General features: G+C 43.6%; 2 protein-coding genes across 4 annotated transcripts; both read right to left on the bottom strand.

Moving 5' to 3' along the window:
- Positions 1 to 2,668: 2,668 nt before the first annotated feature.
- LOC135634088 (zinc finger CCCH domain-containing protein 24-like) lies at positions 2,669 to 6,971 on the bottom strand. Of its 3 annotated transcripts, XR_010495239.1 has the most exons (3): positions 6,706 to 6,971; positions 3,737 to 6,219; positions 2,669 to 3,586 (listed from the first exon to the last, which is right to left on the bottom strand). XR_010495239.1 is itself a non-coding variant. In XM_065144280.1 (2 exons), the coding sequence occupies exons 1-2, from the start codon at positions 6,800 to 6,802 to the stop codon at positions 3,977 to 3,979; spliced, it is 2,340 nt and encodes a 779-aa protein (XP_065000352.1). In that variant the 5' UTR covers positions 6,803 to 6,971; the 3' UTR covers positions 3,600 to 3,976. The 3 variants fall into 3 exon arrangements, 2 of the variants coding, with proteins under 2 accessions (XP_065000352.1, XP_065000362.1); XM_065144280.1 differs by lacking the exon at positions 2,669 to 3,586 and having other exon boundaries at positions 3,600 to 6,219; XM_065144290.1 differs by lacking the exon at positions 2,669 to 3,586 and having other exon boundaries at positions 3,600 to 6,219; positions 6,645 to 6,970.
- A 3,986-nt stretch (positions 6,972 to 10,957) lies between these two features.
- LOC103979884 (calcium-dependent protein kinase 20) lies at positions 10,958 to 15,698 on the bottom strand. Its single transcript, XM_009396124.3, has 8 exons — positions 14,812 to 15,698; positions 13,945 to 14,068; positions 13,571 to 13,714; positions 13,223 to 13,375; positions 12,690 to 12,805; positions 12,334 to 12,501; positions 11,687 to 11,917; positions 10,958 to 11,404 (listed from the first exon to the last, which is right to left on the bottom strand). The coding sequence occupies exons 1-8, from the start codon at positions 15,313 to 15,315 to the stop codon at positions 11,267 to 11,269; spliced, it is 1,578 nt and encodes a 525-aa protein (XP_009394399.2). The 5' UTR covers positions 15,316 to 15,698; the 3' UTR covers positions 10,958 to 11,266.
- Between the last annotated feature and the right edge of the window lie 165 nt (positions 15,699 to 15,863).

Raw genomic sequence — 15,863 nt, 5'->3', positions numbered from 1 at the left:
TTCTGCTTCCTTTTTTTTTCTGGAAGGACAAATATGTGTGCCGAGATTTTCCAGAGATAGTCCATCTAAAATCCGACCTGCGACTTTAAACAAGGATTAGAATTCATTTAAATAGATTCGATGCTCAATCTGAAATCTTGACTCAAACATATTAGATATGGATTCTCAGTTTAGATTCTTTATATTGTCGGATTGCAAGTAACATTGTGCAGCTATAGGTATTATTGCTTTTGCATATCTGAGAATCTTGGTTGAATATACAACAGAAATAGAACTGGTAAAAGCATTATATTATTCTAAAATATATGATATTGAACATAGTAAACTGTTCCAAGCATGTGATATAGAGAGAAAAAACAGTACAACAACAGCTAGGAGCTATCTTTACAAGGTTAGGAAATAACATATTTACCTGAGATGCATTTGAAAACTCAAGTTAATCATAAATAGCTATGAATAATTGTTGTCAATAGTTATTTCGAGCTAAAATCTTGCACAAAAATATGAAATAACAAAATTATCATTAATTTTCTTAAGAAAGGTATTGATATCGTCTACCGAACATAAATTACAGGGCCAAGTAAATACACCACACTTAAATTTAGAGGGTAAACATGAAAAGCATGTCAAAAAAACAATACATCGGATAAAGAATAGCATATCAAGATCATTGGCGACTTGGATCTGGTAAATTAGATGGCATAAATCCAGTCAGTCACACAGAGAGGAAAAATAAATCACAGGAACACATGCTACAGAAGTGTTTAAAGACACTTTAAAAAACATTATTTCAATCTAATTATCAAGTCAGATTATTCGATATGAAGTAATCAGAATTTATGACTCCATATTAAAAGATAATATACCATATTTAAAGAACTTTTAGATGATATGTCAATTATTAGATAAGTTCAAAAATGAGAGAATAACAAGAAGCTAATATTAGTTTCCAACTATCGTCAGCTGCGTGCCGTGCAGGACAGTGGGAATCCTGTGGCCTCAAGTGCTCACTCCACACGATATTATCCATGAGATAGGGGAAAACAAAAGGCATTTGGAGACTGGGAGTGAAGGGGGAGATGTCATTCGATGACACAAAAGCCAAGTTTCTGCCTTAGATATGATAGGGGGAACGACAAGTCTGCTTTGTGAGTCTCAATGAATGTACAGTATATCATAATGAAAGACAAAAACAACAGCCACTTACAAAAGAAAATGATAACAATGAAGAAGAATGCAGTTGTTGGTTATTGCAGAACATTGAGCGAGCATGACAAAGAATATTCGCGTCACATCAGAGCTGATGGATGCCAATTGATCGACTGAGTGCTGTTAATCTAAAATATCCCTCAGGGCGCACCTAATCTAATAGAATCGCAGGCAAAGTTGCAACAAATAATCAATGACATGGAAGAGTAAGATTCTACAAAAAAGTGAAACACATGTATCGAACTCGACGAGTTGCTTCGATACATGCTTGAGTGCAAACTACAAACTCGGTGTGGCATTCCATCAAACAGAAGGACGACATGGCATCGAATAATTAAATTTAGGCGATAGAAAACCACACCTCTAGCTGACGCATCGTTCCATGCATGACCGCCTTAATTTCTTCTAGTTGGAAGCACGGAAGCATGCGCCGCGGGTCCGTCGACGCAGGAACGAGAGGAGCTTGTGGGACGGACAGGACCAACGGTGAGCACCGAGTTGGGCATGATTGTGTCAGCTTGTCAATGGACCGCCCAATTAGGGCCCAACACATGACATTAGAGACCCACCATAGAGTAGTTACGTCAACAGCAAGAAGAACTGAAGAAAGAAGGGTCACAGAAACAGTTGTTAAGAGGAAATCAGATGAACAATACCCAAAATCTTCCTTGAATGGCCTTTAATGCACACACAGGGTTTCTTTCCCCAGACCAAGACATTCCGGTGACCAGCCACGATCTTCCTGCTGCCACAGATCCAATTCTATTGCAGTTAGGTGCATGCACCAAAGCTTTAGATGATGTCCCATCACCATCTCCACACCACCACCAACTCATCAGAAGGATTGAAAAGAGATGGATGCTTGCCATCAATAAAGGATGAATCTCCTGCCCACACCCATATTATCAACATATGTGATGGCAACATAGAAAGTGACCAGCTTCTGACAATATTGAAGGCCTGTTTAAAGAACACATAGCAGTTTTTTTACATGTCATCTATATGGTTAATAGAGTCTAGATTTTGTTGTCATGTACAATGTCCTGTGCAGCATCTTGATGACCTGTTGTGGATTGTTACATTAACTGATAGATTCAGTACAACTGTTACCTTTAAACCCTACCTACCATTCTGGGGATGTTATAGGTGAGGTTAGGGAAGATATGCTACATACAGAAATTCTAATCTAATTCATAGAACATATCATTAAAAGATTATATATGAAATATTAATTAAATAATTTATAAAAATATTTTTTATTTCGTTAACATTAATAAATATTATTTGATCTTCGTATTTAAGAACATGTTTTCTTGATTTTAAGAAAATACTTAATTTATTACCTAAAATGATTTTAAGAAAAGACCAAAACCATCCATGGGTTATTACATTGATGAGTAAATCTACTACAAATAGGAATTGTTCCAATTCACATGTACTACAAATAGGAGTTCAAATCTGAAGATAAAATGCATATATTTCACCAAGATGCAGATCAAGATTTAGAGTGGGAATTTTACAAAATGATCAAGAACACCACTCATGATATTCCATGATCACAATCCAAATCTAAAAAGTCAGGCATCCAAAGCATTATCATATTCACAAGGTCAGGATAAAGCATAAGCTTTAACAACATTGTGGATGAGATCTTTAGAGAGCTTGGTGAACACAACTCCAAATTGCACCCCAATCATGGTGTCCAACAAAAGTACTTCCAATCACAAAAACTACTTGCTTGAGCATCCACCCACTCCAGCAGAAAACAAAACAAGATCAAAACCAACTTCACCAATGCTTTTAATGGAACATACAACAAATATGTAAGTTCTGAATCCACATCAGGGTAGCATGGATAGGTGTGTCATAATCCATCCACATTCACCAACACAAGAGATGCCCACTAAATAAGGAATAAAGATGAGATGGCACACCTTGCATAGATAACCCAGCTGTTCCAGAATTTCCAATAGATTGCCCCACCACCACTGATTCCAATGTGTCTTTAAAAGAAACAGATATCATCCCTTTGCACATGTGGATCAGTGAGAATATTATCACCCCACAGGTAAACAAACATAAAAGGATATGATGAAGATAACTACGGTTCAAATTAGTATGGATACCAAAAAACTATGGAACAGAAATATTGGTAATGTTTGATCAAATAATACAACAAGCAGAGAACTTCCGCAACAGGCACCTTTGATCAATTGCGATTGTTCTGCAGAGAACTTTAGCACCCATTGATTCACCACAGCTGCAATTGTTAAAGTCCCAAACAAAAGCCTTTGAGCAAACTTCTAGATCTTTATCCTAGCAAAGTGAAACTGGTCAACTCCCAAAAACCATGCACTCCAACCCCCTCCCTGTCGATCTACCCAGTTCCATTTCATCCAAAGATAATATATTATAATCAACTAAACGGGAACAAAGTTTAGTTACCATCAAATATTTACTAAAGTTTAGAGATTACAAACAAAACAAAAAGGAAGCAAAAGGTACAAAATATTGGAAGGCAGTTCACCTGGGTTAGGCCTTCATAAACCCCAGCAATAAACCCCATCCAATTTTGAACTGAGGGAACTCTTTGAAGTAACAATAAATCTGTTTTTGAAGAAATGAATCTCTGAAATTACTCCTTCCTGCTTCTTTCCCTTCTTTACCACCCAACTAACCAAAAAATATTGTTTACTGAATTTAGTTAGCTACTGATCTACTACCAAATACCTCCCATCTAACATCATAGTGACAATTCGGGTTTCCCCTAGGTTACTATCTGATCGAGCTGCATCTGTTCAAGCCATGCACCAAGTACCGCAGCTTGATCATGCCCATCCATCTCAACGTTTGAATTCAAACACTCAGCACCACCAGTAGGACCTGTAGGAGCCGTGGCAACAGATGCCACTTTCTCAGTTGGCGATTCCCTCACCAGTGAGTGTACCCATGACAGATCAGGTTCCTCCCCATTTCCTCGCAACTCAAAGGAAGACGATCGCCTAAGACGTCCCAGTTCTTCACTGTTAACTCCCCAATCAGGAACACCAGAAGGAGAAGCCCACTTCGACCACGATGAGTTAACAGGAGAACCCACGATCGGAGATGAAATGGGACCAAGATCACGAGAGCTCAGGCTTCGGAGTGACTGCTGCTGCCTCTCCCTTTGGGTTAACATCGCCAGGCGCGAACTCATTGGAGAAACAGGTTCAACACTTCGTGGAGACATGAGTCCAGGAGAAGAGACATTGAGCGAGGCCTGTAAGAGAGGTGAATGGGCAGGCAGATGTTGAGCATCGACAGCCTTCGGGGGGAACACATTTGTGTTGATTGGAGAGAGGAGGCTCTGCTGCTGCTGGAACTGATTGAATACAGCGGTCCTGTGAGATGGAGAAAAAATACTACCCTGGTCAGAATTATACCTTGGTGACGAGGCTATCTCAGATGAAAAAAGGTCATCAAGGTTTGAAGGAGTCAAGGTTTTGGTTCTGATGGACCGATTCCCAGCAGATGAACTTGGACGGGAGTAGCACAGGTCACTAAGTAGCTGTTGGGTATCAAACTCAGAGATTACTGAGAGGTCATCCACCGGCATGTCCCTTGCACTGAGAGACGAGCGCAGCCTGCTTGACTGAAGATTGCTTGCAGGTAGAGTCAACGTAGGCACATTTGGCTGCGGCCAAGACGCTGAAGAGTGACCAATGCCATTAGCTGATGGTGACATGGGCGGTGTAAAAGGTGACATAACAGCAGAGACCGAGGATGGTGACCCAGGCATGAGCCCCATCGCTGCAGCCATCTCCATTGCAGCAGAGGATGACCGGGGAGAGGGCACAGCCGAGCCAGTAGACACATAAAGCGGACGAAGCTCCTCGTTCGTGTGCGCAAAGAAACAGACCCTGCGAGAGCAGCCCGTCCCGTCCTTGCAGAGCCTCGTGCGATATTGTGCCGGGTGAAGCCAACACTCGAACACCCCATGTGCATACTCGCACATGTCTCCCCTCCGACAGGCCCCCTTCCGGAAGTCAGGGCACGGAACGCAGCTGTAGTGGTATTTCCTGGGGTCACGCCGGCGGGCATTCTCACCAGGATGGACGAAGGGGCACTCGGTCCAGTCATGGGAGTATGCCCGAGAACACGGGCGGATCTTAAACGAGAACATGCGGAACTCATCTGTGGAGTAGATGCTGTTCTTGATGTCCGGGAGAGATGGGTCCACTGGATATTCCTTCTTCTCGGACACGACCACCGGAGGAAGGTCAGGGAACTTCGCCATCGGAGGGGAGGAAGTCGAGTTGGACAACGGCGACCCTTCCTCATCAGGGGACAAAGAAAGCGGCGGCGAAATGGAGTTCGGCGAACTCGTCATCACGCGAAGAGGGTGGTGGTGGTTATCTGAGCCACCCGACGCATTTGTGCTCCTTCCAAGAAGTTGTTCAAGGCCAGTCTTCAAATCAGGCAACTTGGGAGGCACCACGATAGCATCGGCAGGGCGGTTTCCGTTTGCATCCACCAAAGCGGGATCGGCACCGGCCGCAAGGAGCATCTTCACAGCATCAACAGCTTCCAAAGATCCACCGGAAGCAGCGCAGTGGAGAGCGGTGGTGCCATCGAGTCCGGCGACACGGTTGACATCCACAGAGGGCAGGGACACGATGAGCTTGAGGACGTCGAGGCTGCCGTACGTGGCGGCCACCATCAAGGGAGTCCGCTGCTCCAGGACCATGCGGTTGGAGCCCTTCCTTCGGCCGTACCAGAGACCAACCTCGTCCACGGCCGACGGGTCGCGGTCCAGAAACAGCCGAAAGGCGTCCACATCGTTGTTAGCGGCGAGCTCCAGAAGGCTCAAGGAGAAAGAGTCGATCTCTACGGTCAGTCGACTCATTCCTGCGGCGAGAGAGCGTTGCTGATGTTCTTCCTGTGAGGTTGGAGACGGCGACAACGAAGACGAAGCTGAGGACTTCAAGCGGCCCGGACCACCGCACATGCTGCGATCTGCCGGAACTAGGCCTGGAAACGTACAGATCGATGAGAAGAATCAACAAAATCTCATTTTGGCTACTTCAGATTGTTTAAAATCGATACAAATGAAAGACTCTAAAGAATAGTTAGGGAAATTATGTGGTCAGCACTACGATATGGTGCACTTTTGAACACCAGAGATGAAGAGGAATCACGAAAGCTCAAGACTTTTGCATGATTTCAAAAAGAGCGAAATATTATACTGCCAAACCTGGCCACAAATTTGAAGGAACAATCCAAATTAAAAGCAACCGGAATAATCTAGCCTTTGCCATCCCATCTAGCGGAAATAATCCTAAAAGAACCAAAACGCGACGGAGAAAACCTCATCATTTCTTAGAAATCATCGCTGAAGTCAACAAAATCAGATTGAACATCCGAAAATGACGCATGAGACGTCTGAGAAAACCCACAGATTACGTCCGCTGACGAGCGAAATCAGCTACGAAGCAGTCGAAACCAGAGTCGACGCACCGCTGATGGGCTCGAGACCGCCGGATCCTTCAGCTATCCTAGGAGTAGAACCAGCAGGCGGCAGCAAACACCCTGAGCTCATGGAGAGATCGGCCATCCAGCAGGATAGCTCGGCGCACCTTGCACGTCACCGTCGCTGATTTACCGAGAGCTCGCCGATCCCAGGTAGGAGGCAGACGAAGCCCACCAAGGGAGAGAGGAGAGAGGAGAGAGGTCTTCGGGTATCAGGTGCACCCCCAAACGAAAACAAAATGAAACGCTTGCCCAAATGACAGCCAAATTTCAGTCATTTATTTATGCTCTCTGCGTGAGAGATTTATCTTCCCCCCACCACCCCCCATTTTTACCCAGTTCGAAATGAAACGCACTTGAAATTTGACCCAAATGCAAGCAGACCCTAGCATCAGTAAAACGATCACGTCGTGCCCGTCCCGGCCACCTGCTTTGTGATTCGAGGACAAAATGGAACCCACAATGATGGACGGTGTAGAGTCGGGTAATCTACGAGCCAACAGGCAAAGGATCTTTTCGTGGAATTCAAACGCCGGGTGACCGACCGAGCCGGTACAACCGCGGAAGGTGGGGGCGGGGGGGAAGAACCGGGTGGGTACGTGGGGCCAGTCACCGGATGGTTCCCTTCCGTGGATCGAGGGCGCCTCTGCTCGATTGGAATCCGCGGTGGAGTCCGCGAATCGGGTGCCGTACCGGACCCGAGGCCCCCCAAATCAAATCGACCTCAGAAGTGCGGTCAAATCCGGTCGACGTGAAAGTACTTCGAAAGCCAAGTGGTGCCCTCACATATGCGGTGGATCACACGCCGTTGAAGTTGCATCGAGATCACCGACTCGACAATCCAACGGCTCGAGCCCGCTTACCGCATATAAAACGCATGCGGTGAGGACAAGAGAACTCGGAACTCTGTCTGCCCGTCTCGTGTGCGACGAGAGAGGACGTGGGCGAAGTGACAATGTCGATATCCTTACTCTTCGCGCGCCTCAGAGCGCACCGACGGCGGTCGGTGGAACGAAAGGTGGGACGGGTGCAACTTACGAAATCGGTGGGTAAAAATATCGTCGTTCTCGAAGTCTCCGTCGATGGCTACTTCGTTTTCCTCGTCGTTTACCTTCGTAATTCATCGAAATTACCTTTTTATTCTCACCGCACGAGCCAGCTCTCGAATGCGAAGGAGGGGTAGTTTGGTCATTTCGTACTTCGGCTTCCTCGGCGAGGTGCATCCCGTGGCCCACGCCCGTGTACCAGTCGCTAAACTGCTCCGCAGGAGCAACGAGGCCGTTGAGTCGGCGGCCTCCGCCCTCGATATCATCGACCGGCGTGGATGGAGATCCCCTCGATCGAGACCGTTGATCTCCGCGAAACCGTTTTAGCATGGATAACCCTGAGAGGCACCGCGCGACGCGAGCTGGGGTCCACCCACCGTCAGGCCAATCAAAGAGAGGTGCGGGTCGTGGTGGGAAGGACCGCGTCGGTACGCGGGGTTGGGCGTCACTTCGTACGAAAAGCCAATATGAACGACACCAGTGTCGAGTTACCCGCGTTCGTTACCCGGACAGCGATTGGAAGCCGCGTAATGACCCAAACGTTTACCAGGACAAGACAAAAATGGTGCACGTGCTGCGGTCTCACCCGGATTTTAACTCTGCCGTGGCCCACGGCACGGGCACGGGCACGGGCACGGGCACGGCTTCCCCGTTGATGGAATCACCACACGGTAATCGATGGTGTGGGGATCCAATCAACGTGACCTTAGTCGTCCACGCGGGAGAAAACAAAGGAGGTGTTAAGGTGGTCTTCTCTTTCCTCAGCAATCGGGCCCCACTGATTCCCATTCTAACTCTCTCAGGTCTTCTTGCTTTGTTTCCAAGGCTGCCACACCCTCCCCCACTCCCACTGCCCCTTTCCGAGTCATTGGGACGTCGACGGCCATGGAGTTATGCGATCCATTAATGCCCGCAGGAAGGAAGGAAGGAAGTTGATGTTGTAATGCAAAATGACATGAAGTTTGTAGGCCTCAAATTTCTTCCTTTCTCCATCGCCTTATACGTCAAGTTGATGCATGATTGTGTTTGCATGTCATCAAATTTCTTCCTTTGTATTCATTCTGATCTTGAGATGCTTTTGTTACTGATAAGAAAATGCTTGTGAAACAAATCGCATCAGTAATTTTTGAGCTGTTTGAAATTAAACTACAAGAAAGAGGACGAAAAATAAGTGGAGGAGAAAGAGATAGCAGAGGGAAGGAGACAGAGATATGAAAGATGAGAAGACGACGGAAGGAGGATGAGAAGAATGGGAAAGGAGGCTTATTTTTAGCTGAGGAGTCGAAAAATTCTCTCATTTATTACGGTCTGGTGGCTCGCAATTCCTTCATCTGCAATTATGAGAGAGCAGTGCAATGTTTAGATCATGGAAACCAGTATCATACGGGCTTCCATGAACAGTGCTGTCCAAAATATTCTTCCTCGAGTGACGGTGATGGAAGTCCCCGGAACATGTCGTGCCTCGCTCATCCCTGGAATCACTCTCCACGCCTTTGCAGCAGCATCACATGAGAAAGCAGTGGCTAGAATTAACAGGCCAAGCTTTCGGATCTCATCCATGTCGCCAAGTATTCCCTTGTGATGTGCAGGAGAAAGCGACCTGGAGCTGTCCTCGAGGCGGGATCATCGGGGACGGCCGATGATCCAAAAGCTAAGCTAAAATATGGTGGCTGTCGTCGCTGATGACGAGGATGTCATGCGCCCGAGAGAAGAGGGAGTTGGTGGTGCTCACCTCATGTGTGATGACTCTCCTGAGACCTTTGAAGGAGAAGAAAGCAGTGGCATCCTTCCATGGCACTTGTTGCATGGAAAAGGAGATTGGAATACTCATTTGATTCTCGAGATGCTCCTTTTTAATTTTTGTTCTTCTGGACAAAGGCAAAATTGCATAGAAAGTAAAGGAATCCTTTTATCTAAATTGTTGGTGTCTGCTTTGTTGTTCCAACTATAGCAGACACACTCTGTTTGGGTCTTATGTTCATGTTTCCATTTCTTTTCTTCATTGTTAGAAACCTGAGCATGAGAATTGACAGTCTTCTCTCTCACTTTTGGTTTCTTCATCTTGCAGTTAGACAATCACTGCAACAATGTTTCTTATCAATCCATCCTACTAAAGAAGGGCCTCCTCATAAATAGGAAGGGTAAGAACAGGCAGCTAAATTAGCAGTAGTTGAATCTGACCAAGCTGCTGCTCTTCTGCCTCTCTCTCTCTCTTCAAGCCCAAAACCACCATCAACACTGCAAAAGAATCCAAGAGCATTAAATTTCAATCCTTGATGCAGCCTTAATTCCACTGGATTCCCTTTCATGCTGCAGCCCTCCAGCATCTCTTCTGTTCTTGTTGACATTTATGGCTATGAACTCACAGACAAGGTTTGAATTTTTCCCACTCACTCAAATTTACAGCCCCAAGGACCTTATCATCTCAACACATCAAAAAAAAAGATTTGCACTGTGGATCTTTAAGATCATTTATGTGGTGTGCCTTCAAAATGAGAAATCTGTCTCTAAAACTAAGAGAACTGCAGGATAGACAATTCAGAGTCATATAAAAGCTATTAAGTGCAGCTGACTCATATCTGCTGTATGCAGTGTAAATAATGAGCTAACAGTAAGTCTGTGCCTTTATTATGTAATCAGAAATGGACATGTGGAAGAACTTGCTTGGCTTCCTGCAAGGAGAGAGTCCATATTGAATCTCACTGTGCAATTTGTACTTGAATTGTTGATGAGGTTGCATCATTCGAATATCTTAATCCACATTGAAGGCTAAGATTCATAAATCTCTGAGATTATGATTCAGACATTCTGCTTCTCAAACAATAATGGCAAATGTCCCTTGCCTTGAACAACTACTGATAAGCTTAATGGAAACTAGATGCTGTTTTAATAGAAATCTAGTCCATTCTTATGACCAAGTGTGATGAAAGATTGATGTGGATAGCAGCTCATATACTGATCAAAATCTTACTTCATACAGGAATTTACAGAGGGGATTTATAAATTTGCAAAAAGGTGAATTGTTATGATCTGCATGTAAGCATAAAAACAAAATCCGACACCATCAGCCATGAACTGGAACAGAAACAGGGTGTTTCAGGCTTTCCATTTTATGAGCTTAAAATAGATATTGGAAAAGAGTTGTAAGCCAAGGACTTCATGAAGGAAGGATTAAGAGAAACAAGATCAAGATCTACAAAGGGTAGATACACTCGAATATATTATAAGGTGTAAGATTACAATCAGGTGCCTGCTTTAGCAGTCTAGAAATGCATACACATTTACAATCATACACCCCCCCCAGTGATATGCCTCAGCTATCCACATTTCACGATTCTCGAACATCCGCAATCCCCTTAGACCCTTACCATATCAAGGAAACCAGAGAAAGAAAATAGGCGGAAGCCACTGAAATCTTCGGTAGAGGAACAAACGAGGAGAAAGAATATTGCAAACCAGCAAATACAGATATTCTTCTTTGATGTTCACAGATGTGTCTCGGTTCAGTTCAAAGATCCATCTTTCTTCAGTTTCGAGCTGAGGCTATATAACAGCTCCCTTGAGTACTGTCTCGATGCCTTCCTCCAGTCTGTCCCAGCCTTCATCATCGTAGCAAACTCCTCGTAACTTATTTTCCCATCCTGAGATTTGAGAAGGCAAATTTTGATTCATTTAGTGTCTTGAGATGAAGAAAACAATTTACACAAGAGAATGCTTGCTTTCTAGTCTGGGGATTATCTTTCCTAGACGAAGGAGTACCGATATCCTCTATAATCACTAAGCAAATAATAATGCAAAGCAGCATACCTTCTGATTAATTATAAATTGAGCAGTTGATTTATATCGTAAGGATAAGAGATGAAACACAAAAGAAGTAGAAGGTGATGTATCACCGGAAGCTACCATATAAGTCGGAAACTGACCTTGTCTGTGTCTACATCACAAATGATGGCATTAATCACTTCTTCATGATTTGGACCTATGTCATCAGCTAAGCAATCCCTGAGCTCTTCAATTTCTATGTATCCACTCTTGTTTTGATCAAAGTATTGAAAGGCCTTGTGTAGGTGCTCATCGTTCCCAATCTTTTTGAGGTGGATCGAGATGGCAACAAATTCTCCATAGTCCAAGGTGCCATTTCCATCAACATCAGCCTGTCATGAAGATGCTAAATTTAGGACAGAAACAGTAACTTTTCAAGTTAGACACGTGCAATTTTTTTAGATTATCCTTGGACATAATAGAAAAAATCTGAGTTTGCAGAAACATCTTGATTTGGCTAAACCATATATCCAGAATGTGACCCAGACTTAAAATTATTGAATGCACATTTTAGCTTCCATTTCCAAGTTATTCATGGGATCAGAATTGGTGGTGACCGTAAATGTTCAGTCTATCTAAGAATTCTAAGAAAGAAAAATGAAATGCTGACATTATGAACACATTTTCATGCCCTTAAGATCTCATAATAGGAGAACTTAGTACAAGAAAAACTTTGAATAATCATGAAGTTACCTTCATGACAAATCAGTATTGTAATGGAAAACTAAATGGACAGGGGGAAACTCACTGCTTCCATTAGTATCTTAACATCTTCATCAGCCATCTGGTGACCAAGCTTATGCAAACCATATTTTAAATCCTCAAGTGTCAACTGCCCTTTTTTGTTTATATCCAACTTGTCAAACATATCCTTTATGTCAGCAACCTCCTCCATGGATAAATGTTCAGCCACCACCTGCAGCAGTGATGATTTAGAAATGTGTTAAACCTAAATTCCGCCAGAGCATGAAGAATATAAAAATGTAGCAGATCCTGATCTTGTAAAACATGAAAAGTTTGCAATAAACACAACCATAAGAACATCGCTTTTCCTGATGTGCTAACAGGATAAGAAATCCGTTCAAGAAGGCAACAGATTCTTACCCTAAGAGCTCTCTTTTTAAGTTTGTTCATCACCGAAAATTGCTGAAGCCTTGCACGAACAGTTTCACCGAGATTGACATTGGGAGCCTTCTTGGCATTTTGCAGCCATGGGTGATCTGCAATGCAAATTGTAAGAGAAAAAAATTGAGAATGAAAAGCGCAGAGCATAGTAGTTACTTCAGATGTAGACATCAGCAGATAAAATCCAGAAGACAACAAAAGGAGTAGATGGTACGGTCTAAATCTGAAGCAAACAGTAAATTAATATTATGCACAACATCCTTCGGAAGGAAAAAAAGAAATGAAATTCTAATGTGATATTTAGTCGTATGAGGAAGTCGATAACTTTGTTTTCAGCATTCACCATTGCACTCTTGATGAAACTAATTAGAAACAATCAAGGATGATTTACTACAGATGATCATATTTTGATACCACAATTTTGAAGTCTTCACATTTTCAGCAAAGCAAATATAATTTAGTTAGATAGATAGCCACTGAGCTTGAAGAACAAGTAGGTGTCGAAGATTTACCCAGCACTTCCTGAGCTGTCAAACATCTTTTAGGATCTGGATCTAACATCTGCTTAACAAGGTCTTTGGCAGTATCAGAAACTTTAGGCCATGGTTCTCTTTTAAAATCGACAACAGAACGAATAATCGCCTGTGCAATGCCTTGTTCCGTTTCTGGGAAAAGCATTAGATGCTAGATTATCAGGATATGCTAAAGAGAATATCAGACAGGGTAAACTATAGCTGAAAACAGTTCGTCTTTTGATAGTTGAATTATAAGGCATCTAAAAGTATCTAATATCAAACAGCATCTAGAGAACGTCCATCGTGGACGTTCTTTCTCTGCAGCCTTCCAAGGAAAGAAACTACCTGCCCAAAATGGTGGTATACCACAAAGCAGGATGTACAGGATGACTCCTGCACTCCAGACATCAACTTCTGGGCCATAATTTCGCTTTAAAACCTCCGGAGCCATGTAATAAGGACTTCCAACTATCTCAGTAAAGCGCTCACCTGCATAGTGAAAGAAAGAACTAGCAAGTCAGAATTCATGAAAATACCTACAAACACTGATGCCTACTGCTCCATTAAGTAGTATGACTAGAAAATGAATTTTCATCATATTCCAGCCACTCAAGGATTGACAGGTACCTTAATTCTTCAAGTTAAAATTTAGTAACTGGACAAATATTATAGACTTAAGATTAAAAAATTGTCTTTATAGTATTATAATTACAACTTACCTGGTTTAAAAAATACAGACAACCCAAAATCAATTGCTTTCAGAGGGGCATTTTCCTTTTTGTTTGCAAACAAGAAGTTCTCGGGCTTGAGATCTCGGTGCATCACTCCATGCGTGTGGCAATTCTGTTGTGACATCAAGCAAGCATGTCAGCACATTATCTAATTCAGCAAATGTCTAGGCAGGCAACACTCAAATCCAGCTTGAAGCAATATGATAAATGTAAGAACAGCATAATTTCCTGTCATGCCAAGAACTAAACAATCTTGACAGATCCAGGTGCAAAGAGGGAACAGTCATTAACATGATATCACAGTTCATACATCAAAATGGTGACAATGTCCCTGAAAAATGGCAATGGCAAAGATCAACTTGGAGATTAAAGTACTGCAAAAGTGAGAAATAATTGTACAACATAAAAAAAGGTACAGTAAGTAACAAAATTATATTAGCCGATATGGCCTTCACAGCAATAGAAGAATGTGCAAGTGTCCTAACAAGTTTCACAATGGAAGGATATACAAATATACTCCTTCGGTTTTTGAAATGTTAGTCGAGAAAGATCGAAAAATCACCTTTTTCAGAATGCTTGAACATCCAATTGATACCACATACTTTCATGGAGGAAACAAAATGAAAATAACTTTTTCTACAGAGAAATTGAACAGAAAAAATATCGGTTTTCAGCAGAAGATTATACTTCCACCAGAGATCCAAATTCTAATCCTATCAGCATCAGGTCATACTCGATCCTAACTTCCAACATCTATCCACGAAAAAGCAAGAATATACATGAACTTAGTAACCACAAAAGAATAGGAAATGATAACAGTCATCCATCTCTGTCTGGTAAAGAAATGGGCATCACCTGCACTACTTCAACAATTGTTCGGATGACCATGGCGGCTGCCCGTTCCGTGTAATGCCCCCTCGCAACAATCCGATCGAACAGCTCCCCTCCTTCGCATAGTTCCATGACGAGGTGGACCGCGCCTTCGTCCTCGTAGGTGTCCTTAAGGCTCACGATGTTGGGGTGGGTCGGCAAATGCCTCATGATCTCCACCTCCCGCCTCACGTCCTCGATGTCCACGACAGTCCGCAGCTTCTTCTTGGAGATCGACTTGCAGGCGAAGAGCTCGCCCGTGGCCTTGTCAGTACAGAGGTAGGTGACGCCGAATTCCCCGCGTCCGAGCTCCTGACCCAGATCGTATCGGCTACCGATGTCCCGGCCGGTGGGATCTTTGAGGACGACGAGGCGGGGTGTGCCTCCACGGCGGTAATCGAGGGAGAAAGGATTGGACTTCTTATCCTTCTTCTTCTTCGTCGTCGCCTTCTTCTCGGGATCAATGGGAGCGGCGTAGCAATTCCCCATTAGAATTTACTGGATTTTCCAATCAAGATCCAATCTTTTCAAGGTTTTCGTCAGAGATTAACCGAAAGGAACCTGAAACGAAAATTTTTGGGAGCTCCAAAACTTGATTTTTTTTACCAAGAAAAGATAGAAACCCGTCAAGGGCAAGAATTGGGAGGATTGGAAGATCTAAGAATAAAGTATCGGAATGCGAAATGCCTCATAAAATCACAAACTCTTTCCTCTCAATCTCTCTACAAATTAGAGAGGAAAAAGAACAAAGACTTCAAGATTGAGAGGCCAAACTTTTCCTCTCAATCTCTCTACAACTTCCCGCGGTGCTTCTTCTAAATTTAGCTACCAAAAACGAGACCTCCCCTCTTTATCTTCTGCCCTCCCCCTCCCACCCCCCCCCCCCCCCTCCCCCCCCCCGCCACTCTCTCTCTCTCTCTCTTCAATTCTCCCAATCCAGACAGAGCGGCGAGCAAAAAGGAACGATTGTTGTTAGGTGGGTGAGTCAAACGAAATGCCTGTGAGCTGTGTGAACCCCGACGTTAGAGAAGAGACGG

The sequence above is a fragment of the Musa acuminata genome, chromosome BXJ1-3 (assembly GCF_036884655.1).
Source record: "Musa acuminata AAA Group cultivar baxijiao chromosome BXJ1-3, Cavendish_Baxijiao_AAA, whole genome shotgun sequence".
NCBI classification, from domain to species: domain Eukaryota; kingdom Viridiplantae; phylum Streptophyta; class Magnoliopsida; order Zingiberales; family Musaceae; genus Musa; species Musa acuminata.
This window is presented reverse-complemented; position numbering and strand designations above follow the sequence as displayed.

What these genes read in the sequence shown, in the direction of transcription:
- LOC135634088 (XM_065144280.1), bottom strand. Translation starts at nt 6,802, where the DNA reads ATGGCCGATCTCTCCATGAGCTCAGGGTGTTTGCTGCCGCCTGCTGGT. An exon ending in CGGTCTCGAGCCCATCAGCG is followed by an intron (nt 6,220 to 6,705) that starts GTGCGTCGACTC and finishes GTACGTTTCCAG; the next exon opens with GCCTAGTTCCGGCAGATCGC.
- LOC103979884 (XM_009396124.3), bottom strand. Translation starts at nt 15,315, where the DNA reads ATGGGGAATTGCTACGCCGCTCCCATTGATCCCGAGAAGAAGGCGACG. An exon ending in GTCTGTATTTTTTAAACCAG is followed by an intron (nt 13,715 to 13,944) that starts GTAAGTTGTAAT and finishes TTCACTATGCAG; the next exon opens with GTGAGCGCTTTACTGAGATA. An exon ending in GTGATGTAGACACAGACAAG is followed by an intron (nt 11,405 to 11,686) that starts GTCAGTTTCCGA and finishes CTCAAATCTCAG; the next exon opens with GATGGGAAAATAAGTTACGA.